The 26,863-nt window shown below is 37.2% G+C and overlaps 1 protein-coding gene across 4 annotated transcripts in view; it reads right to left on the bottom strand.

The window, feature by feature from the left end:
- kst (spectrin beta chain, non-erythrocytic 5 kst) overlaps window positions 1–26,863 on the bottom strand; it is a 153,996-nt gene that overhangs the window by 75,091 nt on the left and 52,042 nt on the right. For all 4 annotated transcript variants that reach the window (XM_089245872.1, XM_089245887.1, XM_089245895.1 and 1 more), the window contains exons 2-3: window positions 1,940–2,103; window positions 190–357 (exon numbers count right to left, since the gene is read on the bottom strand). In XM_089245872.1, the coding sequence (XP_089101998.1) occupies window positions 190–357; window positions 1,940–2,059 (288 nt within the window). In that variant the 5' untranslated portion in view covers window positions 2,060–2,103. The remainder of the gene's footprint in view (window positions 1–189; window positions 358–1,939; window positions 2,104–26,863) is intronic.

The raw sequence follows: 26,863 nt of genomic DNA, 5'->3' as shown, positions 1-26,863 counted from the left end.
AGAAAATTCCTATAGAAGAACATTTGAATTATCTGATTTTGAAATATGAGAAGTGTACATAATTTACATCTAATTACAATTAGTTGTAATTGTAAGGAGAGACCTAGATACAATCTGAAGCATGAATTGTTGGTCTATAATTCTTGCTTCAGATTGTTCAGAGAGAAAACAGAAAAACATATTACTTGCCTTTGTGTGTAAAAATGCCAAACTTTTATTGACATTCTCTATTTTATGGACTCTCATTTTGCCATGGTTAGGCTTTCCTAGTTTCTCTCCCGATATTATTTCTAATAGCTTTAATAATTTTTTCCCATCTGCAAGGTCTGTGAATAAATCTTCCACTTCCATTCTTGCCTAAATGATAGAATTTAAAAAATAGTTTTTTTTTTGTTATTATATCAAGATTTCATTATGTATATATATACAATTATACATGTATAAAATATTGATGTATATAAGTTATATTATACATCATACATATTATTATTATGTGTTATGTGTGATATCACATAATCACCAACCATTCTGCTAAGTTTGATAAATTTTGTGAATTTATCACATTTACCAGTGATTATGTTCTATCCCTAGTTCATATTGATAAATATGATAAATTGTTAATGAATTTGTAGTTCATTAACGTAAGATTAACTTTTATTGTATTCATAGAATCTCATGGCTAGGGGTCAGATTTTTTATGATCTAAAGATGAAATGTCATTGCTGATTAGTTAAAAACTTGAAATTCTGGTTTTTTTACCCTATCAGTAACAATGTTCCATCTTTAGGTCATAAAAATCTGAACCTTACTAACGACATATTTTGAATTGAAATAAAATTAAAACTGAAAAAATTAATGAAATTTACTGGACATTATGCTCAAACTTCAGTCTAGTATGATATATCAGCGGGGGCCATGGTTGGTCTGGAGGAGTCTAGTATGATAAAGTTTATCGATAACGTCAGATTCAGATTTTTGTTTGCATATGTCGATACATATGAAGAAAGTCAACATTACAAGACTAATATTTTTTCATGTTTTTAGTTTCTTTACGCTTATTTGAATTAAATTTGATTCTTATGGCAAATTAGGCATAGTGCAAACTGAGAAACGGTTGAATTTGAAGTGATATTTCTGCATGATTTTTTCATTATTTATCAAACTTACCAACTTCATTTGGGAATTATCTATAATCAATGGTAAAAGTGATATTATTTGACACATTTTATTTTGGTTTTATTATATTATGAGCTGGAACTCACTGGTGATGTGCTTAATTGCACCTGCCCGTGAATAAAAATTTGCATTCGCTGACAATGATAGCTGGCGATGTAATTTTAATATTCAATAAATCTCTGTGGGCACCAGAGTTCCTATGGGACAATGTGCTTAAAGTCAGATGCACATCGCGAAGACAAATACAATTATATCACTCTGGTTTTAATATATCTTCCTGCCTGGACACCAGACCCGCTGCACTGATTCATAACAATTTTTTTTATGTTATATCTTCGAAAGTATGCAACATAAGTCGAAAGCAGTGGTATTGTCGGATGCACATTGCAAAGACAAATCCAATGATATCTCACTCCAGTTTTAATACTTTTCTCCGTCTGGGCACTAGGCCTGCTGCCGTGATTCGTAACAAATTGTTTTCTGCTATATCTTGAGCAGTTCACAATGAAAATAGACCACATTGGTATCCTTTGTTAGCTATTCCAAAAACAAAGCCAATAGTAGTGACATAATTTCATTATGTCAGTACTTACCACACTATTCAAGGCACAAAAGAAATATATATATTTACATCAAAACTTGCTGCCATGTCTATTACACAGCCTACAAAATTTTTTTTTACTTTTTGATTTTAATTTGCATGTAAAATTTCAGAACATAAAATAAAAATCAGAAATTACATGTAATACTTTCTAAATCTTACTTTCTGAAGAAAAGAGTTCATCCATTTAGTGAAGGTCTTCTTTTGGATGTGTAGCCTCTCTTCCTGAAGAGCCTTAATGCGACCCATCTCGAATTTGATTGCATCTTCCCTCTGAGACATCTTAGTTGGCAGAAGAAAGCCTTAGATGTATATGGTCCACATAACTGGAATAATGAAAAAATATGGTACCCTTTAAAATGAAGAATTTATTACAGAAACAAAATCTTTCATTTTCAAGATATACAATCGAGTCACGTTAATGTGACCACCTGTTTTTGAAATCAACTGCCTGTAGCTAATGAAATAAGGCAAGAGTTACAAGTTGGCTTGGTGTGAATATAAAGAGAGATGCAAACATTTTGAAAATGTATCAGTCATTATTGTCACAGATTGAACAAGTTTTTATCAGACTTTGAAAAAAAGGATGATTGTTGGCTTTTCAGCCAAGCATCATACTATCTTTGAAACTCAGCAGTTTGTGAAAAATATTCATATGATATTGTTATTTAAGAGCACCATAACTAAACAAATAGTACCACTGCAATTAAAAAAAAGTATAAATATGAGCAGTGCGCGCGCGCACACACACACACATAAAAGAAAGTATAGAAATTGGACTTGGGTGAGTCCCTGTTGCATGGAATGGATGGCTGAGCTGTTGTCATGCCCATGTGGGGGAAAAATCTTTGAGGCTAAGACTAACAAATGCTGGCAAATGCAAGTCTGAGAACTAATCTCTAACTTAATGTCATGATATGCCTGGAAGCAACTTCCGTAAAAATTTATCCATGCAGATCATGTGCATTGATAAATGTCTATTGTTTTTTCCTGGGTCATGTAGGATCTCCAAGAAAGGTAATGTGAAATATCCTGAAATGTCTCAAACTTGTAATACGAGTGCATGACCAAGATTTAAAAGTACTTTTCTGCTTCCCCCAATTCTCAAAACTTGAACCCTATCCATGGAGATACAGAGGCATTGCCCCCCAACATAAAAAATGTTTATGGGTGACAATATATATCTATATGAAATAAACTATCTAGGAATCGTTTTCAATAAAAACCTTAAATGGAAGTCTCAAGTGGTGACAGTAAGTAATAAACTAAAATACATCAATACCAGGATTTACTGCTTGAAAAATATTATATATCCCCTAAATTTCTCCGTACGATTTATTTCGCTTGGATTTCACCAGTATGGATTTCAGTATGGGGCAGTGATAATGACTCAAATATAAATACAAGAAACACTCTGGGAAAAATAAATACAATCCAAGACTGTCACAATGATTATAGATTTAACATCAATAAACTATCTTTACAAAATATTATTTTTTATTCAGAAAAATCCCCATTGGTTCGAAATTAAAAGCCAACAGAGAGACAAACAAAACCACACGGAATTCAATTAGCTGTACCTAAACCAAACAAAACCATAATACAAAAACAAATCATATACATAACACCTAAGGAATATAAATAGATTGAGTGATGAAATAAAATCAGAAAATCACTGCACAAATTTAAAAAACTACTAATAAACAAAATCAACGCAATTGAATAATAACTTATACATGTGTGCATTTCTTCTTTTTTTTTCTCTCTTTACGAATGTAATAAGGACTGAATATTATATCTGAATTATATACACCATTGGTCTATTGTCAACTCCAATATATACCATAGCAGCGGTTCTCAAACTTTTTTGACTAGAGAAGCCCTTCTCATTATATAATTTCTATGGCGGAATTATATATCACTATATAATTTCTATGGTTTTACTCAAGGAACCCTTTTTCGTACATATTTTTTTATGGCAGAACCTTGTAGGTCTCTCTTATTTACTTATGTCAAATTTACTGATTCATTTTATTTTCCTCGAGTGACCGCGGAGCCCCTGGGAGGTGCACACGAAGCCCTTGGGGCTCCGCGGAGCACCGGTTGAGAACAGCTGTAATATAGTATCAATATGCCCTGAACGGATTACGTAATTCTTTGGGCTAATACATAAATGGCAATATATATGTTTTTGTATATTGTGTCTGTATTGTATGTGTTTTTTGTTTTTGTGTGTATTATTTATTATATGTTGTGTGTGTGAGTAATAAATTTTAATTTCAATATGTGTGTAAATTTTTTTGACATAATCATTATCTTGCTTCCTCCTCCAGACATTCACGTTCCCCCCCTTCAGACCTTCAAATCTATCTCTGCCTATTACCCCATCGAACACATGATCTTCTGTCACACAATTTCAAGCTGCCATTGAATTAACTGACGTCTTCATAAATTTTTACATAAATGTAATAATTTTCCAGCAACTGTGGCAGCATTAACTGCCAAAGCTTGAACTGCGGCCACTTCACGAATTGGCCGAGAGTTATGGCCTAAGTCTGATTTACAGAAATGATTCAGTATTTGGCCGGCCAATTCGCGAAGTGGCTAGAAATCCCTGGCCAATGTTCGATGCGCCTATGTAAAACAGGTCTGGTGGGCTCTCCAAATCCATTTTTCACATCTCTAACAAGTGATACATGGCAATTGTAGTAGCTATATTGGATTAGCTCCATGTGATGAGAGGGGAAAAAAGGTGAAATTTGTGAGAAAAAAAAACTTTATATAATAATATAATAGACATAGATTTTCTATCAAATTTTGAAGAAAAAAAACGTCGCATTGTGACTGCGATATGATTGAGTCGTCATAACTAACGTGGACATAATTATGACGAAAAAATACGCCAAATGGCGATGACCCCGATCATGCCTTTTCTTTTCTGATTCTGACTTTAGCCAAGGATCTCTAGCCACTTCGCGGCTGGCCAAAGCCCGAAATTCAAATATTGGCCGTGTCAATTTACAACGAAATTGGCCAATTCGCGAAGTGGTCGATTTAGAGCTTTGACAGTCACATGTAATTCAGGTGTATGTTACGGCCGACTTCCGAATTTGGTGAAGTGACCCGACTTCAGATATCGGCCACCACATAAATTCATATAGCATATACAATTCTTAATTTGAAAAAATATCGAAGGATTGAAACAGAAATTTGGTTAAAAAATTACTTGCTCAAATGCTATAGACTTACTCGTCAGAGTAAGTCTATAGCATTTGTTGCATGGAGACTGATATGCTACTCAAAGTAGAACTATTATTGTGTGAGGCATTCTTAAAGTCGCAAAAGCTTTTGTTTTCATAGTCTTCCTCAATTAATAAGACCTAATGCGCTCTCTCCCCCCGCCAAGAGATCGACGACATATTAATCGAATTGAAGACTGAAAACCCAGTCGCGAGCTCTCCACCATATCGTATATATTCACGGTTGTTTACCCAAATCATATTCTTTTCCAAATTTATATTCTTCCAACCTGAAGATTCTGCAACCTATTCTTATTTAGTGCGCAGAAATTACATGCATATGACGAGTGTCTGATCCCCTTTTTTCCCCATTTCTCTCTCTTCTTTCTCATCTATTTCCTCAAGAAGCAGCCTTTTCAAGCTGTAGTAGGAAAAGAATTTTTTGTGTTCGGCAGAGCATATCCGAAACATAACGCACATACGTAAAAAAATAGAAATAAAAGAAATATAAATTCTTTCTTTGGTTGTTTTATTTCCTCTTTTTCATTTTTATTCTGATTTTAATGTATGCGTTGCATTTTCTGCTATCCTCGAACTTCACGTGCACGTGCGGCCATTTCTGATGATGGCATATGATTATGCACGAAGTAGTGGATGGATGCAAGTGATTTATCCCCCTTTTTTTCTAGCGAAACAAGACTCGTTGCTCGCGACAGGAACCGCCCTGAGCAAATCGTCTGGGCAATATCCTCTTCAGTTTCTACGAAAAATATATACATAGATGTATATGCAAAGCGATAACGACACCATTTTTACATAGCAAATAACACTCCATCAGCACACGCAAAAGTCACGAAGAAGTAGGCTGCACACAGCGCGTTCTTGAAAACAGCGAATTGAGTGGCTCCTTGGCAGCTCTCCTCGGCATTTTTAAGACACATTTGACATTTTTTTGAGGCTTGGGGCCACTTAGCTATACTACACACGTTACCAAATAGTTCGCGGGCTCGAGCCATGCGCTGCAAACCCCTGATTTGATTAGACATCAAGAATAGAAATACAGTACCTTATGGGCGATTGAATAAATGAAAGAATGGCAACGTTAGTAAGCCCTGTGCTTTTGGACTTACATAAGTTGACAATTTTCCAGGTATCGAGATACTTGCTATCAGTATTGATGTCAGGATTTTTTCAAAACTAAACTTCACCTATATAAGTATAAATCTATTAACCTTTTTCCAGTCGTGATCATTGCATTGCATTACCAACAACATCAGCTTTGCGACCCACGGTACTTGGGTCGCTAATAATCTAATTCAGCGTTTCTCAACCTATGGTCAGCGGAACAGAGGTGGTCCACGACGGTGGTCAGCAGGCAACTTCATAATTCAATTGCAACTGGATGGAAAATTATTCAATTGTTGTAATTGATATTATATTAATATCCATATGGATTCACAAATAAAAACTATACCTTCATACTTGGGTTCATTATACCTCATCAAGGAAAATGCGGGAAACTGCGATCCTAAATACGGGGCATCGCTAATTTGTAGCCCAAAAATGCAATTTAAGAAAAGTTTGCTAATTAAGGCAAAAAGGGAGTGAAGCGTGGGGAAATGAAAGGTTGTTACAAATCACAGTAAACAAAAATTTGACGGGAAAAAACATTCAAACGACCCTATTACTGTAAAATACGGGACGTCACCAGTTGTGTTTAAAAACGTTACCATAAGACAGTAAAATCCCCAGTTGCAGTTAAAATTGCTGAAAAATTGAGGAAAACGAGTTTAACTTGACAATGTGAGATGAACATTTGTATTTATACCCAAAATTATCATGTTATAAAACGCTGTTTAGTAACGATTTTAGTGAACATTATAAATTTAAATTGAAAAACCGGACAAATGTATAAAAAGAAATTATGAACTAAAAATACAGAAATGTCCCGTAATACGGGGCGCAAGTAGTCCGTCGAATTGTATCGGACATTTTACTGGTCCTTTGGTTCAGAAAGTTTGACAAACACCGTATCTGACGGAGAAGCTGCCGAGTACACACATCTTCTCAACACCATATTATTGAAGCCCTAAAATCCCAACTTTATTGGAAGGACATAGCCGAATATTTCCGGACTTGCGTGACTATCAAAGAGATTGCTAGGTCCAATTTCAGTTAGTTTTTAAGACTTTAAACAGCTGTAAAGCCGTTAATAACTTAAAATACAAGTAGTTCACTATTTTTCAATACCATTTCCATAGCGATATATATTTCATTAAGGAAAGAATAAAGTTGGCCGACACTGATATTACATCACTCAGTAAAAAGGTATGCGGTTGCTCCATTCTACAGTGACAATTAGATAACAAAATCAGGACCCGATATGCACACGCACATTTTGAAACAATAACCGGAAAAACTTAGATCTAGCAAACGCACGCGTTTCCCTGCGGGTGGGTGAGCGATGTATCTTTCTGGCTCCTTTCTTTACAAACGCCTACCGATCGGAACTACGACGCAGACGTATGAATAATAAATAATGATAATAAACCGTCTCCCAATCAGAAACGAAAAATGTCTTCCGCTTAGACGACAACACTTCTGTCGCCATTATCTCTCGTAGAAAGTCAAAGACAAATACGAAAAATGCAGCTCACGTACCTCTCACACAGAGAAGAAAATTAGCACTACCGAAAAGGGGCGGGAAGTTCCACTCATTTGCCTGTAAACCTAGTGAAGAAAAGCAGCCATAAAAGCAATAAGCATCACTCCAAAGTTTTATTTGTGAAATCATCTGTATCGACCAACTAAAAGATAAGCATTTCCAGGAGGAAATAACCAGGGAGACATAATAGAACCGAAGAGTCAAGACTGATGTTTTTGCATGAACCCTAAAAATCGGGATAGATAGAATAGATAGTATAGTATAGAACCGAGCACGTCCAGGCTCTGTCGCTTTTGCGATATAAGCTCATTGATCGTGAGATCGTGGACGTGCCGGGATAGAATAGATAAATGGGGAAAATATCACCAAGCAATATCGATGGACAAAACAAAGTTTAATATTTAAAATTTTCATTCACAAAAAATCTCTAACACGGGAGTTACTTCGTTGAAAAATGGTTCAAACACAGAAAAATACAGTATCGCCACCAGCTTTCACCAAAGTTCGATAACCTAAAATAATTTCATGCGAAGAAACCTTAAAAAGTTGTGGAAAAACTCCAACTGAAAAGGAAAAACTCAAAGGAGAAACCTTATGAATTCCGTAACGAATTTGATAATAAATAAGCAAGGATTCCCGACTGAAGGGACTGTAAGTGCTTCATTCTCGGTTTGATGAGTCAGTTACCAGCCGAACTGAATGAAAATCGTTCTGCTCTATGAGCGAAAAAAATTGTTCGAAATAAAAAAAAAGGTAAAGATGCAGATGTGTGTTTTTATTAGGAGAGACGAAACAGTCTTGTAACCTTTAGTGGGCGCATGTATGATTTTATAGTGGGCACAATGTCCAAGTCGCAGTGATGTTAAGTCGGTAAATCTTCATTTTGAAGAAAAGGGTTTATTCGAATAATTGTCACAGGTTCCCACGTAAACAATTTTGTGATTTCGTAATCTAGTGGCAAGCTATTGAAGCTGAAAGTTGGTTCATTTTTTCTTTCAACAGTTTCGCACTTCTAAACTTAAGTCAAAATTGTTGAAAACGTTGGCTTACAACACTAATCTTACTCATATAAGGGAAATTTTCGGAGATCGATTTCTTGAGAACGTATAAAGCAAAAAAAGAATTCTTAATAAAATTTCATAACTTGTATGTGTATAGGTGAGCGCATGTGTAATTTTTACGGTGGGCACAAATGTCCAAATTTAGGGTAAAAACCGGCTGTTATTGTTATATAGTAACTTATCAGTTGTCAGTTAGGAACAGGGTCGATAACCACTGGAAACCGTCTATACTAGCGTTCTTCAACCTCATTACATCTGTGGACCGGTGGATTTGGCAAAGATAATTTGCGGACCGACAAAAATAAATAATAGAGATAAATAATTTGGTCCTGCAAAAAAAAAAAAAATAAATAAATAAAAGGAGAAATAGTTAATGGACCGGTAAAAAATGAATAAAAGAATTTGCAGACCGACAAAAAATAAATAAGAGAAATAGTTAAAATAGTTCAAGGGACCGGCAAAAGAAATTTAAAAATAAAAAAACAAATATATATATACATGTATACAAAGAAAGAGGCGATACAATATTTATTAAATCTAAAATTATGTAGAGGCATAGGCGAATACAGGTGGGGGGGGGGGGCGAATGCCACCCCTGTTCCCAAAAAAATTTGTATTATTAGCATAGGCGGAAGGGTGGAGGAGCAAAATCCACCCTACCCCACGTTCGGAGAGCCTGTTTCCGCTTATGTGTGGAGGCTATGTGAATTTTGAGAAATGTTCCGCGTACCTGTGGTTTGAGAAGGCTGGTCGAAACAAGGGGGCAGTGCGAGATCATGAATATCCAATTTTTTTTACTTGATGACACACATAAAATAAGTTGAGATACCAAATCAAAGCTATCAAAAACGAACCAAACTGATTTCTATGAGAACCAAAGAAATTGAAGGAAGGAAAAAAAACCTGATTACGTGTTTCCCAGGCGGAAAGGCGACGAAAATAAGGCGATTGTGATGAAACAATAATGTCTATTCCCCCCCCCCCCCTACGATTTTCTTTTATCATTCTAAAAAATGGAAGCAGTAAGGCAGCCCATTACTTCGCTAAGAATTTACCGAGCAAACAGATAACCATACATCAAACTCCTGTGGGTCTCTTATCAGTCTCCGAAACGGCCACACAATAGACTAGCGGGCATACAAAAGATAACGTATAGTAACAAAAGCTAAAGGAGAAGTTTTTTTAATACTTAATATCACGGGTTCCCGTACCTTTTCGTGAAATCAGTGAGAAGACAAAAAACAATAAAATGTCACCTCAACGCGATCCGAGACAATCATAATATGCAGAAAGTGGGGAAAAAAGCAGATACACAGGGTGGCAATAATTATGGGAGAAGTTTGGGACTCGATAGCTAAAAAAAAAATCACTCGACCGAATTTCGAACGTACATTCTTTTCAAACTATGGCAGTGGTCAGAAGCGTATTTACAGGGGAGGGGGGGGGGTCTTAGCGTTCTCTCTCACAGCCAGTAAAACCATAAATCCGCCTCTGCGTAAAATTCAAGGGACAAGGTGAGTGAGTAACCAAAACAGTGTGCAAGCAAGTGAGCGACCAAAAGTGTGACTAAGAGAGAGATTATGCGTAGGAGTGACCAAAAGAGTGAAATAGAGATCGAGGGACAAGGTCAGTAAGTGACCAAAACAGTGCAAGCATGTGCATGACCAAAACAGTGCAAGCATGTGCATGCCCAAAAATGTGACTTAGCAAGCATAGGAGTTGTGACAAGCAAGCATAAAGATCGAAGTTAGTGAACGACTAAAAAAACGACCAAAAAAATGTGCAAGCATGTGAGTGACGAAGAGTGGCCTAGAGTGTGTACAAGTATGTGAGCAACCAAAACAGTATAGAAGCATGTGAGTAATCAAAAGAGTGAGTTAGAGTACGACCAGATCAGTAAACGATCTAAAGAGTGTATGACCATAGAAAAGACCAAAAGAGTGACCTAGAGAGCGAGAAAACAAGTCAGTGAAAGCCAGTCAAAATTTGTGTAGCCCAAAGGTGGCACAACTATAACTCAGCCTCTGGCAGGGGTTCTCAACGTGTGCGTCACCGCATCACCGTAACGTTAATTCGCACAAAAATTAAATTATGCAAATTTCAGTCCATTGAGATAGCCAAATTCGCTAATATAAGTCATGCGTATGCAAGCTTTTCCACATAGATCAGCGATTCCCAACTTTTTTCAGTCTGCGTACCCCAGCTGGCTAGGTTTCTTTTCGTGTACCCCCGACCCCTCCAGGCTCCCCCAATCTGTTTCACCCATTACAGATTCCGAAAACTTTCCTTAAAAGGTATATATTAAATTAAATGGTCTATTTTTTTTTTGCATAGTTTTTATTTTTGAAATAAGCAAACAAATCAACACAAAGATTGGGAAAAAAAATTAATGTAATGTTTGGGACTGTATTGTCTGTATTGAATTTTGTACGGAGTTTTGAAAAATTAGGCTCAAAGGATAAATACAAATGGGGGCACATATCTCCGCCCATGCTCAGTTTAAAACAAAATAACGTTCTACTCCAACCCATCATATTATTCCCCAGTACATAATCCCACTTACTACTGCTTTCAATGCTCACAATTTTTACATGGATTCGCTTTTCGCCTTGTTGAAAAGGAGGGACAGAAATCAGAAAGGGAATTTGTCTTATTTCCGCATTGCAAACGGCACCTTCCATGCCGTCGCAGATGGTGAAGATGAATCGACGATAAATTCTGGGAAACGCGAGTAAACGTGAGAATTCTCAGAGACTATCTTAAAAAAGAGCGCAAAGAGAGTCGGTCCTCTTTTTACGATCACATAAGAAACAAAACAGGTTCCTCCCGTTTTCAGATTTCTTCCATCAGAAGGAAGATCTGTACGATTTCTTCTCATACAAAGGCTGTTATACGGTAGAATGTATGGAAGGTTCCCAGATACCGGCATAGCACGTGTGCAAACACCTGAAAGATAAAACAAATAGTACTATCTTCTTACAAGTAACAAAGTGTGAGTTACTTGAATTAATTAGGAAACGAACGGGTATTTAGCCCTTCGCGGTGTAAAAATAATGTTCATTCGTTCATTTTATCTTGGATAGATGTGCTAAGCAAGGTCTGAACTGGGGGGGGGGGGGGGAAAGGGCAACTGCCCCGGGTGGCAAAATTTAGGAGGCGGTAAATTTAGGTGGGGATAAAGAACACCGTGTTATAAAATTATCTAATTTTAAAGTTGTTGGAGGCGGCAAAAATCCTAGTTACGGCCATGGTGTTTAGGGTCGCAACTAGAAGGGAGCAGGCGGGTCTGGTGCCCTGGACTAGATAGGGCGCCAAAATCACTCTTTATAACTGATCCTTTTTCATTACAGTACCTAATTCCAATTCTAGATGTGTTCACTATACAGTTGCCCATTCACAAATCAGTCACTAAACTAACACCCGTATTGCGAAACAATATTTTTTATATAAGGCTACCGAGTAATTTCGGGATCCGGAAAATTCGCTTCCAACATTTCGTCCCCGACATTTGGCGCCTGATATTTCGTACTGGACGGGGAAAAGCAAGTAGATGAATAAACGCATAGGTGACAGTATGAGTGACCGAGTGGCCGTATCAATGATGGTATGAGGGACCAAATGACTTGAGTGATTTATCGCATGAGTGAGTGAGCGATCGTATGAAATGAGTGAGTGATCGAGTGAGTGAGCTTGTGAGTCTTTCATGCGGACACTCACTCAGTCGGTAACTCACCTAGTCACTTATAAGGTCACTGACTCATATAACTCACTCACTGTCACTCGTTCATAAATCTATTCACTCGATCACTCATTCACCAACTCACTTGGCCCAGACAGGAGTGAAGCGTTTACGTACTGAGATTTCATCCACGGGGGGTCAATTTTCCATAAAACCAGTAACTTCATTGTATGAGCAGTCCGTCACCGAATGACGAATTGCAAGACCACCCTACTCTCTTTCGAAACAAAATCGAACCTGAAGAAAAATCATAAGCCGTGTTCGATTATAGTTTTTGACTCACTTTTTGGAGCTGCTCTTAGTTCATGGACTTGTTGTATACATACAGTAGATACGTAACTCAAGAAATAACTTTTATTATGAAATTTAAAAATGACATTAATAAGAGCAGTTCGATCCATCTAGTGCAGGGGGCTCTTGACCTTTTCAGCCACGACTCAAAATCAACAAGATCAGCTTTGCGACCCAGAGAATTGTTGGTTCTTCGAAATCAGTGAGACAATAGGTGAACAGGACTGTAAGTGGATTCATGCGACTCATCTAGGAAACCCCTGCGAATAAGTTTGGGTCATGACCCATAGTTCGAGAATCCCTGGTCTGTCCGCAGAGAGCAAGCACACCTTCAATAGGATACTTACATAGCATGCAAAGTTAATCATTTACCATCTTCACTTCAAAATATAGAAGACTAGTGGCAGCACAAGCGATAATACGAAACAAAAACAGCTTATAACATAAATACGTTAGGACTACACATATAGCACATACGACACTTTTCTGGCATGCACCTGTTCGTGAGAAATTCCGCAGAGGAACGTGTACGAGATGCATGTACGGTTAAGTAGTAATAATTAAAGAAACCCTGAATTTGAACGACCCATCTCAGAAGCTCCTGCGTTACGACCCATAAGTTAAAAACCGTGATCTAGTGAATTGCAAGGATTGAACTGCTCCATTTAGATGAGAAATTTTGATTGATCCAGTAATTGTTTATTTGTGTTTTTTTCCTAAAAGACACTACTTCAGGCAAGGTGATGCATACAAAGATAATACAGCCACAACGCATACCAAAGACGCCGATTCCTTCTTCCGCCCCAAGGCAAAAGATGATTGATCTTATCGATAACTTTATCTTCGAAGAATCGTATCGGGGCGAAAAACTATCATACCTGATCAAGCTACATCCATTCCAAGAACTAGAAGGATACACTCCCTCCTTCCAACCAGGCACACCCCCCGGTTTTTTTGTTTTTTTTTTTCTTGGGCTAGATTTGGGATTTCTGGGGGTGAATTTCCAAGAAAAAACACGCTATATACGGCTTTCCGTGCAAGTATGCAATGTTCATGCCCGACTTCGAGCTCGCGAGCACTTGATCAACTCTTCAATTAAATACTCTGTAAAAATTGTATTCAAAAACTGCGATTAAAATGCATATTTCAAGCTTTCTTTCATACCGAACACAACTCAGGTCTATCGCCATGGGCAATTTACTACCTAGTGAGTTGTGCCGGAAGTGTAAGTGTCTGCACCTAACACTCTGAATGCGTAGCTAGTGTTGTGTCTGATTTTTCAGTGCTGCCACAGATTTTAAGCATATATATGTAAATGTTGCGTAAAGCATACAAGCTCAACTCATGGCTCACGAAGTAATATGATGTTTCCCGCGGCATCAAACCCTACTATTGTGGAAATGAACCAAGCGGCACATTTACACATCACTTATGTGGCCCGCGGCATATCCCCTGCTCACTTAAGCAAGGGACCTGCAGCATACTTAAAGATCACTCAAGCGGCCCACGACACAATTCCAGATCACTTTAACATCTCGCAGAACATTTACAGATCACTTAAGTGACCCGCTACACGTTTTCAAACCGATGAAGTGGTTCGCACTCTCCTAAAGGTTGAGCACCCTTGTCGTAAGTGCTGCTCTTTATTTGATGATAAGCATTGGCAGTGCTCGCGACTCGAGAAAGGTTGGAAGACCCTGGTCTAAAATAAAAGAAAAAAAATACAGTAATAGCAATCACGATACAAGTAGCGTCCACATTCGAAAATAGCTTGAAAAAGACATGGGACAAATTAAACGCAAAAAAAGTTCGATACAACGAGTATCTAGCTATTACGAATTTTCAATGCATCAGTGTTTCTCAACCCCCTTTTCCACTCATGGGCCCCCTTTGGGTCATTTTCTTTTTATGGGTGAAAAAGTCTCAAAGGATTCCTTCCCCCCCCCCCCCCATTCAGGAGAGAAACCCTTTGTACATATTTATAGGGAGCAAAAAATTTATAAATAAGAGTTATCTCTGTGCCCCTTGGCTAGAGTACAATGAGCTTCCGTCTTGGAGAAGGGGTTCTACGCCCGAATAGGGCTGTCTCAAAATCATAAGCCCCGACGCAAATCGATGTTTTGTGGCCCCGTACTTAGCTGGAAAACAAAAAGCTTACATACTTACTCGCGGAAATAAATTCCGGAAGTCATTGTGTAGGCTTCCTATTGACATGAGGTGCTCTGAGGAATGCCTAGACGGACTATGTGCTAAAGATGGGCCCTTGTTTTATACACAGTTTTATTGGATTCTGAAATCACTCAATTTTTTCCATTGTATTTCACTTAAAAGCTTCATTTCTTCATATCTGAATTTTTCTTCATAGCTCTCTGCGGCCCCCTTTAACCTTCTGCCATGGTCCCCTTTAACCTTCTGCCATGGTCCCCTTTAACCTTCTGCCATGGTTCCCTTTTACTAATTAATTTTCACCCGTGTCCCCCCCCCCCTCCCCAAAAAAAAAAATTCCAGGACCGCATGAGAACCACGGCTATGCATCGCCAATATTTTAAGGATACAAAAACTGTGCTTCTAAGACAGTTGCAAAATCAAGAAGCATTCGCTGTAACAAAAATGCTTAGCAAAAATATAATTTTCAAGAGTAATTTCACTCCTCTAAAATTTTAAGGGGTATTTTTTGCAAAATGGGGGGGGGGGGGTAAACGGGGTATTTTATCAGTGAAAAATGACTATTAAAAAATTACCTAAAATCTGAAGGAGTATTTTCTCTCCTCAACGAAATTGGGAGGAGTACAATAACATTTTGATGCATGAATCACGCATCTAGACGCGTATCGGCGAACAGGACTCGTGACCCATGGCTTTTCAAAAACCGTTGACTGCAAGTATTATTCGTTTGACTCTTCTCGGAAGTCCTTGCAAATTAAGTTTGGATATGGTTAAAATGGCCCATGACGACCCGTGGGGATCAACAACCACCCGGTCTAGACGGCACTGGCCACCAGCAAATACAGAAAATATGTGCATTTTCTGTTTTTTTTTATCCCCGGGTATTCACCGTACTGTCTTTACTCGCGTCAATGAATCACTGATCTATAAAATCTTAACGTAGGGAAAACGCCCCTAACCCAAACTGGTGTCAGAAAATGTTACAATAAAGCGAGAGACGATAACCTAGAACGTTATATATATATTTTTTTTTTAATAACCATAATAGTAATTATTACTTAAAACATTTTCGGCCAGTCTCGAGACTGACCTATAAGCATATTTAACAAGAGAGGATAATTTACATTTTACGTTCCCCACTAAATGCATCTCCTATCATAAATTAAAGCAAAGGGAAAATTAATCAAGCTTATCCATGGCTTTTAAATAGCTGATAAGTACACGAAGAGTTCTCTTCCAAAGCAATTTTCTCAGGAGTTCCTCTAACCTCCATCCATTCACTCTAAATGACTTGCGATAGTTTAGCACACCGTAATTGTTACTAGCACCACTTTACGAAGTTCTTCAACGTTGTGCAATGGAAATACATGCAAGGTACTCACACACACATTCACACAACACGTGCGTGACTATTTCTTAGTCAAATTGCGAAGTCGTGACATTCGACTGGCACTTTGCCAAAAAGAACAACTTTATTTTCTAACTATTGAGCCCGTTTGAAGGTAAGAAGAAAGGATATATATTATAAGCTAACTAATGGACTTGCACAGCGAACCAAGAACTATTAGCAAGTCGGATATTAACTTCCAGCATTTTATTTATAAGAAGCTAGCCATTTGATATTCAGTCGTTCTGGTACATCATGATCTACAAGAGTCAGAGACCGAATGTCGATTATCGTCTAGATATGACTATTTGCGAAAAGTTTTCATCATGTCACAAAAAAGTACTTTTGTAAGGTATAACTTGTTAACCATGACTTGACAAATTCAACATTGCAGGCCCAAAATACCGTATTATCCGGCATTCCGGGAAATATCTAGGGAGACCAGCATGCCGGGAAATTAAAGTTCGATTCCAGATAATTCTCAAATATCTGGACTAAAAATCGATTGAACTGGCTAATTTGAATCTTGTCTGTTTTCTACATTTTAGGACCCTTTCTGTTTTATGAACTATTCAAACAGTACTACCAGCTTCATGTTTGCTTTTTTTTGCCACCGCAAATTTAAATTTATTGAAAATGTAAGATACTAAGTATATATTTGTTTACGTAAATTATATCAGCTAAATGGAAGCATAAGTTAGAACAGACTGCGTAAAATTTTGTGTTTCTTGATCATGTGTGCCAAATTGGAATAAGCAAAATGAAAAATAAAAAAAAAAGTACTGCAAAATATTATGATGCAATACAAAAGCGACAGCATATTTCTTTAATTTCTGAACATGCAGAAAAACGTGCAAAATACGGTATCTGTATTTCGTATTGGGTTGGAAGCAGTAAGTAAATACTCGACTTTTATTATTGTTATAAAATTCCCATGTACAAAATGTTTGCTACAGTGATAAACTGGTATTTTATTTTTATTCGCTTAGTTGTTAAGTACTTGATATAAATTGATATCGGTCTTTTTTGTATGTATCATGTGATCCTTGCTGAACCTCGCTTTTCTCGGAATGACGAGAATGGAAAATACACCAGAATTCAAAAAGCTGGTGTCTCGATTTTCACGGAAAACCGGGGAATGAGGGGTAATGTTTTTTATACTTATCCAGGAACTCGTGACCCCCCCCCCCCCTACCACAGTGGTTCTCAATATTTTGTTACCAGCGGCTCCCTTGCCTAATTCATGGTTCATTACCAGCTCCCAGAATACTTTTGATAGATACTTTCCCGTATAAAAAGAACTACTTCTCAAAGCATAAATAGGCACACAAATCAATACCTCCAGCTCGCCACGACGCACACATTGAGAAATACTGCCCTACCACGTTGTTAGATATGCTGATATAAATTCTAAAAAAATTGTATTGTCCTCAATTTCCAATTTAGCAACCCACACATAGGAAATTTTAGGCACTAAATACCTATTTTTTAGTCGCCATGGAGACTTGGCACCAGGGATTTGCCACGCCCTGTTGTTAACGTGCAGTGAAATCTCACTACAACGATACACACACACATATGTATTATATTTTGGAAATGCTTATAGTCGAATGTTAAACTGCTGCCCTCGATATAAAAATAATCTTTCTACAACGATATTATTTCTTGGTCGACAAAGTATCGTTATACCAAAATTTAACTATTATTTTCTTGAATTTTTCATTCACATAAAAAATGTGTTCAGAAATTTCATGAAATTCTGAGAAATATGTAAAATAAAAGTTTTTCTTACTTTGTCAAAGTAGGCATAATTTCACTATTGGGAACGAGAAAAATACGTAACATATCGATATTTTAAAAAAAAGTACCAACGCCAACTAGAGAAAAATTGCCAATTATCCACACATGGAAAATCTGTAAAGCTCGATGAAGAGTTTCTAATAAGAAATTATGGCGCGTTTTTGTCACGTAACACCCATCTCATAAAATGCTGCATTAAAGATAAACCAATACCAGACCCACATCTACAGGCCATCTTCGTCTCGCAAGTGTCATCGCTGCAGAATTTTATTCGGTTATTAACCCTTCCAAAGCCTTATCTTTTTGGTTAAAACTTGGTTTTTCTTAATCAAATCTTCAACTCCTACATAACGTACTCACACAAAATAAATCGTCCGCAAGTGTAGGGCAGAACACCAGAGCCACGCGGAAAAGTCATAAAAACAGGAAACATTACAATTTAGAAATAAAACAAAACACGTTTCCTAACTTTAGCATCGTAAAAAACTGACGGTCACACACAAAAAGTAAGTTTACAGTCAAACGTTCTGGCATTACAGAGAAAATATCCTTCGATTGATGATGACTACGAACAAATTAAATAATCATAAAACAACCATTAACGGATGAAATGATATGTATGAAAAATAATTTTGCGGTCAAAATGGCCGTCCATTGAGAAAAACGGTTAACCTACGATTTCTCAAAATATATTACTATTAACGATTAACTTTATTCGTTACAGGTGAACTCTGTACTGCACACAGGATTGATCTTTCACAAGGGAACGTAATAGATACTTAATGGCTTTTTTTTTTTCTCTTTCAATGTTACCAGTCATTGCACGAGTACGGTTTCGAATTTGTTTTCCCTGTAATGGTCAAAAAATAAATTTCAAGGTTCTTTCCTCCCACAAAAAAGGTCTAAAAGAAAATGAACTAATCGAATCTTTCCTTACATTTTTCCTTGTATGAGAATATTTTTCATAGAAATAATTTAAAGAATTACTGTATTATCTAGTGACGTAATTTTTTCCCCCTTTTTATGCGTAATTTACCTTTTATTTACTACATCAGAGACTAAGTTTCCTTAGTTTACGTACAATTAAAACAAATGGTATTTCCTTAAACGTAGTGAATAGACATTTTTGAAGGATCATTTTGTGAGGTCGGAATATCGTAGGGTGGACAGACGTCCCGATATTTTGCTAATAAATCAGGAAAATATTTCTTGAAAAGCCTGTCTGACCCGGTTTTTTCTTTTGTGATGTCAGATTTGATCAATTCGAGTTATTTTCATATATTTAACACCTTTACGATCAGGAACGCAATATTGCGTCCAATTGTTCTGTTCTTCCCCACCCTTTTTCTTTTTCTTCACCCTTTCTTCCCTTTTTTTACGTGCAACAAGGCTACCACATTTATCGCCTATACGTCTTAAAAAGATCATTCCAATTTACCGCCAGCAGCTTGTAGACGAAGAACTATTTTATTGTGAAATTTCAAATTACCCAATTACTATAAATTTTAGTCATTTGCCTGCATGACTAAAATTTCTAGTAATAAAGTGATTCAACCTTCGGGGTACAAAGCTTATATCCCCCATGGGACAGAGTGTGGGCCATGTCTAGTTTAACAGTAATAAAAAAGTGCTTTAATCCCGCCCCCCCCCCCCAAGATGCCCCTGTTTTTAATGGCGAATTAGCATTATGTCTTGGTTTCTTAGCTGCATGATCTGGCCTCAGGTGGCCAGATGTCCCGGAAAACTGGGGCAGGTCTATTGACTACATATAGAAACGTCCTCTCCACTTGTCAATACAAGATTCATCGAAAGACTGGTTATTTGTGGAGATGAAGATTACAAGGAAGAAAATTCATCACTGCCCTCACGGGGACACGAACCCCGGTCTCTCGCTTGCCCGTGGGGGCAGTGATGAATTTTCTTCCTTGTAATCTTCATCTCCACAAATAACCAGTCTTTCGATGAATCTTGTATTGACAAGTGGAGAGGACGTTTCTATATGCATATGGCCATCTGGTTGCCTTTGTCATTCACGAGCTATTAGATGATTGTTGACGCCGTCCATGTACGGTGCCTTTCAACATATATATACGCTCCAAGGTTGAAATATTCTATCTGCTTCCATAGCTTAGATGGTAGAGCACTCGTCCGGCAAGCGAGAGACCGGGGTTCGTGTCCCCGTGGGGGCAGTGATGAATTTTCTTCCTTGTAATCTTCATCTCCACAAGTAACCAGTCTTTCGATGAATCTTGTCTACTGACTAGTTTCAACAGTGTAAGGACATTCTGATGTTCCGGTTTTGGCCACCACATGCATCGGAATATAGAACAAGTTCTTTATATTTAGAGGCTTTTTCTCTCAGGTGTCTCACAACAATGCTAGAAATGTCTTCAGAACCTCTTCCCCCTTCCATTTCATCCCAAACATACATGTATCCAACATTATCATTGAAGGAATATACCCCAAAGTTATAAACATATAGATTGCGTTTGTAATAAGCTATGGATATTGAAAGCTTAGGAAAAGGAAGAGCTCTTTGCAAGTCGAATGTACAGCAGTAAATGCCTCATTTGTGGCTTTATCCTCTTTACCCTTATTCGTTTTCATTTTCTCTCTAGCCTACTGAGCTTTCCGCAAGTGGAGCTATCGTTTAGTTTTAAGACTTTTTCTACTGATTTCATCATTTTCTGTTAAACGCTTCATGGTTATGTCATCGCATAATTTACATGTATTTTTACTTGTTGGTTTAAAGTGTGGATTAAATTTTGTGCTGAAGATTTTGTAATAGAATTTCTCTTTTACGGAGATCTTATTCTTTGCCGCACATTTCACTACATAAATGCATACATCTTCCAAATCGAAAGATCAGGGTGAATGTACTTTCTATTCGGATTATCTTAACCGGAATAGTGACTTTTATAGGCTGCAAATGACTGTGACAAAACTGGCAATATAGACATTAGTCTATACTGCCAATTTTGTTTCCATAGCGGCAGGAGAATGTCTGCCTCTAGAGACTGAAGTAGCTGATGTAATGTGATGCAATCCTTATTCAAACATCTATAAACATGTCCCCAGCTAAGCAGCAATATTAGGTACCTACCGTTGACGGTATTATCATCTGATGATTCAAATGATGAATCAGGAGCATATTCCTCTTTAGAAGACTCAAAATTACAACTCATTTTGACTTGAAAATGATTAATATAGTGAAAAATAGAAACGAGGCAATCAAAATTATAATCAAGAATGCACTTGGTTCAATAGGGCTGTGAAGGTTTTATGTATTACTTCACTAGCTGTGAAAACAAACGTCACCCCAGAGAAATTAGGTGAACTACGAACTTAGCTCACTATGGCAGTGAACAGACGTTGCTGCACCTCTTGAGCTAAATATCACATTTTTTGCAAAAAATTAATTTAGTCTGCTTCGGTTGTGAACCCTCATATAGCCCCTCCTCACCCACAATATCTTCAATAACTTTATGCCTATGCAAAGTAATTGCAATAATATGTCTATTGAATTGCAAGTTTGCAATTCGACACTGAACTGGACAAAAAAAACACCCCCCCCCCCCCATAGGTTAAATATTGTTTATAGTAGGTGCCATTGCCGTGGATTCGTCACTCTAATGCTCTCTGGGAAAGATTTTTCAAGATGTCCCGGTTTCTCAGTTGTATGACCTGACCACCCTAGCTATAATCTGTATTCAGCATGCGAAAATTACGGGTGCGCATGGAATTTGTCAGAAGTAGAAATTTTATGTACTCCAATTCAATTTCTGAACAGTCTCAAATAGATCGATGATGCAATAAAGTTAACCGGCATCATACAAGATGATACTAGGCTATCTCATAAGGAGAGCCTGACAACACAGTGACATCATTCAAGAAACACGAAGTCACGCTACCAAAACCAGAAATCATTATCGTTTTTACGACAAAAGGAAAATGTCATCGCGGATGCTAAAGTCTCGTTAATTCGGGCTGCTTGCTCACGTTCCAGAGGAAGAAAACGCCCCTGGAAAGCTGTTTCCCCTGTACTCATCACTACTGTGCAAACGCATCTGCTGACACTGTAAACAAAAAACGCCGAAGACGACCATTTTGCTTTTCTAACATACCAACCTCTCACTCATTGCATACGCAAAGCTATTCTTGGAGCAAAAAAGAAATTATTGAAAATAAGAACTAAAATTGCACAAAATGCGTGTGCGGCCTCTGAAAACAGGGAAGCATAACAATGACAGGTTAGGAAAATATCAAAACGTATTATTCCTTATTTTTTAGCTTCTTGTGTAAGAACGTGCCATCGCATTATGATGGATTGTTATTAGCCAGATTATATTAACAATGACCATGAAAAACCATGAAATTAACAGTTGCTACTTCACGTTCACGTCTGATCTTTCAAAAGGAATCCTTATTTCATAGTTGCCAATTAATAAAACTGGAACTATCTATAGTTTGTCACGTGACGAAAACATTTTGCTGCGAATGAAATGTCCTACAAATAAAAGGGAAAAATCTGGGATTTTGGGGTGACCATGACCCATTTTTCTGTGACATTCCCGCATCACCCTGTATAATTGATTCTTCTGACCTTTTTTATAGTATAAAAATTATCCCATTCCTTCCCGTATTTCTAATGAAGCCCATTCGAATTTCCTAAAGAAAAACTGAAATCAAGTTGATTATTATGACTATGAATATTCATCTCATATATTTGTCACGTTAAATGCTTGTTTTTTCGTGGAATTTATTTAATCCAATGATTTGAAGTAGCACTTCATTTTCCGCCATTGGCAATTTTTTTGGAGATTTTAATAAAAATTGGCGAAAATTGACAATTTCCCGTAATTGCATCGAGAAAACATGGTCACTATGAGATTGCTAGGGCTGAGGGTTTTCTTTAGAGATTTTTAATTTCTGCGGTAGCACAATTTGAGGATAACTTCCCAACCCTATAAAGTAGGGTTGGGAATTGATTAAAATTTTTAACTGGTGAAACATGTTTGACCGACTAATAGAATATTTTTGTGACCAAATAATATTAATATAACGCTATAAAAATATATTTCACTCACGTATTCGATAGATGTGAACAAATATAGGAATAGGTTAAGAAATTAAGGCTGCCCGCTTCAAGCAATTCGATATGCTGAACATAATTGCCTAAACATGTGATTTCTTCATTTGGATCTTGTCATTTAAAAAAAAACCAATCGGTTCATTTTTGGTTATTATTCGCTGACATGGAAGCTATTTTCGATTATACTTTTTTGCTTGTTTTTCTAGAAACTCCTCTCGAACAGTACTTGTGAGGAGATGAGCTGATGCTTCCAAGAATACGAAAAACTACTGTTCATAGTGGAGACAATAAATTTTGGTAGTCTTTTTTAAAACTCCTTTGATATACAAGTTTCACACTCCCATCAAATTCAATTTGAAAGTGTGCATCAGTTTTCGTTGAATTTAATTTGATCAAAATATTGATTCAAATATTTTTGAACATGGTCACTTATCCAAAATGTTCTGTATAGAACATGATTTTTATGACATCTAATCGGTTTTTTCAAAAAAAAAAATCCGAGTTAATTCACAAACTTTTATTACAAATTTCAATAGAATTGATCGAGTCGATTAACCGACCCGATTAATCGAACCAGCCCTACTATAAAGATACGAAAAATCTGAAGAACCTTGTTTCGGACTGGAAGATTTTGATGAGGCAAAACAATCGGAAGGCTTACGGGTAAATCGGAAGCACTGACATCTCTGCTATTTGATAGAAAGTGTTGAATACGATTTAATAAGGGGAAATAATTTATTTTAATGTAAATCGCAAATATGAAACATCAAAGTTTTTTTTTAACCTCCGTAAACTGGAAAAGACATTGCGTTACCTCAATGTGAGGCCCGAAATATTAAGAAAGAATCCTTCGGCATCTAACTTTTATTGCTCCATTGCGAAAACAATGATAGGTTCAAGACGCGAAACAACAGATACATATTATTACAACTTGTACTTACATTGTAATAAATGTAATGTTTATAGCTTCATTTGAGCATTCATTACGTGGAGCATTAATCTGAAAAGAAAGAAAAGAAATGACCCTTTCTGCAAAAACGCTACTTAGACAAGGATAGGGAAATGAAAGGGTTTGACGGTCAAAAAAACTCGTTCACCTTGGGCAGCTCGACGCGTGCGCCGAGTGTAGACACATTGCTCCACTGCCCACTTTTCAAGCAACAGCTTCCACAAATTGCTCGATTTTCCCCGACTACAAGAATTCATTCGGTGCCGAGCAGAACTTCAACCTCATTATGAATACCGTAAACTGGACACACAACGAAGAGACCGTATATCACAAATGCGTGAGGCAACCTCTGGGAGCATTTCTCCTCCGCTCATTTCACACGCAACTCAGACTGTAGTAAGCTAATTAGGGAAACGAATAGACACGAGTGTCTATTACGTTTATACGCACATGGTTAAGAAGGGGGGAAAACAATTCCTAGAAGAGAAAAAAAAACTGTAGGTCGTCACCGTCACACCTGACAGGATATAGACTGGCCTAGTAAATAAATAAGAAGGGATGAGATGCGAGAGAGGCAGTGCGACAGAAGGTCATGGCCAGCAGACAGCTAACTATATAGTGACTACGCTGGGTCACCAAATCTCTTTGGTAAGAAGATACTGTACGAATTCTGAAGGAATTGTGGTAATTGATCATGGGAAACAGCTTCCCATCTTCACAGTTTGGACACTAAATATAAGAAAAAATATTAAAGCATCCACGATTTCTATGGGGAGAATAATTTTTTTTATATAGCTTTCCCCTTTTTCTTTTAAATCTATTTAGCAAGTTAACTTCGAATCAGTTGCGTACGCGGGATTTCCTTGAGTGGGGGGGGGGGGGGGGGGGGGAGTTACAACTTTTTTTTCCCAAGAGGAGTTGTGTTTGTGTTCCTTTTAAGAAAACACTATAATCTCTCGACCCACCCCTGCGTACGCCAATGTTTCAAATAATGTCAAAAATTAGGTGAATACTCTGACCAGGGCCGTAACTATGATATTTGCTACCCCCCACAACTTTAAAATTCGATAATTTTATAGCGCGGTGTTCTTTATTTCCACCACCCCCCCCCCTGAATTTTGCCACCCGTGGCAGTTGTAACCATCTAGTTCCGGCCCTGAGTATGACTTCCGTTTAAGAAACCGTTTTACAACATGCTTCTTATCAGGGACAGCTGTCCTGATCTATGTTCTATTGAATAAGAGAACTAATTTATCTCTTAATAAAGGACACCTCTATTTAAGGGACTAAAAATCAAGTATCCTGGGTGTCTCTTATATAGAGGTTCCACTGTACTACCTACTGCAATACACAGAATTTTTACTTAAGTATTGAAATTCTGTGTGCGAATTCTCATATCAGATCAGGGGTGGCCAACATTTTTACATGCTGTGCCATAATCAAAAATATTTTTAATACGCGTGCCACTTCAAGTATTTCAACAGACAGACCATACGTCCAGTTTTTACGGGACACGAACATTCTATCCACTCTGGCTAAATAATTCGGTTGTCTTCTTTTCTTAAAAATGTTCAGTATAAATTGTCATAAATTAGTAAGTAACAAGTCATAAATTGAATTATCGCAATACAGATTGTATTTGCACGTATATCGGTAGAGGTTCATCTTACCTACACCATGTAGGGCATAAACACCGGAATCTGAGGGTGAACTCAGGGTGCTTCCAAGCCCCCTTCCCAATAAGCTTTGTATGACGTCTTACCCCCCACCAACCAAGAATTCATGGATATACAAAGTTATTGCATTGTATTCCATGGTATTATACGGAAGATCCTGAATCTCGTACACATGGGACATTCAGTAACCATTCCCGAAGATGAGAGAAACCAAACAAAAACGCCAATGAATAGAAAGTCGTCACATAATTATTATTTTAAGAGTGCCTATCACACTAAATATAGGTTTGGCAGCCTGCAAGAGTAAAGTAATAGTCTTCTGTGAATGCGTCTGTACATTATCACATATAACACATGGGTTTTCTAGGCAGTTTTTACTGATTTCGAAAACGATTTCGCTGTTAGAAAATTTATGGTGAAAATATTCTATAAATATTTCACATAACATGAAATGTTATACCCAGTACCATTTTGACTTTAGTAGCACACTGGACGGAGACGCATTTGCGCAACTTCACACGAGGTGAAATAAATTATTTCGGTTATTCTGGAAATGCAAGGTTTTGGCATAACGAACAACCCTCCATATAACTTTACTCAACAGAACATTCAACCAACAGAATAAATTTAGAAATCTTATTTTCATCATTCGAATTTTTTTATTTTCAACATGAATATTAATATTTGTGTCGGAAAAAGAAAAACGAACTCTAAAGTTGCTTGGGATTTCCGTAACATGCAATACATATCGATATGCACAAATGTTTCTTCAATCCATGCAACTTATCTTATGTCTGAGCGTGAAATTATAGGTCAATATCTTCGTCCGTCATAACCCATGAGTAGTACACTAAGCACTTGATGAAAGAAAGCGTGGTTATATCTGCTAAAAACTAACGACTAATCATGACTTAAGTATATAATAAAAATTTTGATCAACAACAAAAGCACAAGTTTTTTATTTATTATCTTTATCAAGTAGTCCAACCTTGAACCTTGGTTTTTGTAGAAACGAAATCGA

Source organism: Pholcus phalangioides, unplaced genomic scaffold (genome assembly GCF_987345545.1).
Source record: "Pholcus phalangioides strain wild (caught in Gottingen) unplaced genomic scaffold, Ppha-v1.0 ptg000003l_1, whole genome shotgun sequence".
Classification (NCBI taxonomy): domain Eukaryota; kingdom Metazoa; phylum Arthropoda; class Arachnida; order Araneae; family Pholcidae; genus Pholcus; species Pholcus phalangioides.
Note: the sequence above shows the minus strand (reverse complement) of the source record. Positions and strands in the feature narration are given on the sequence as shown.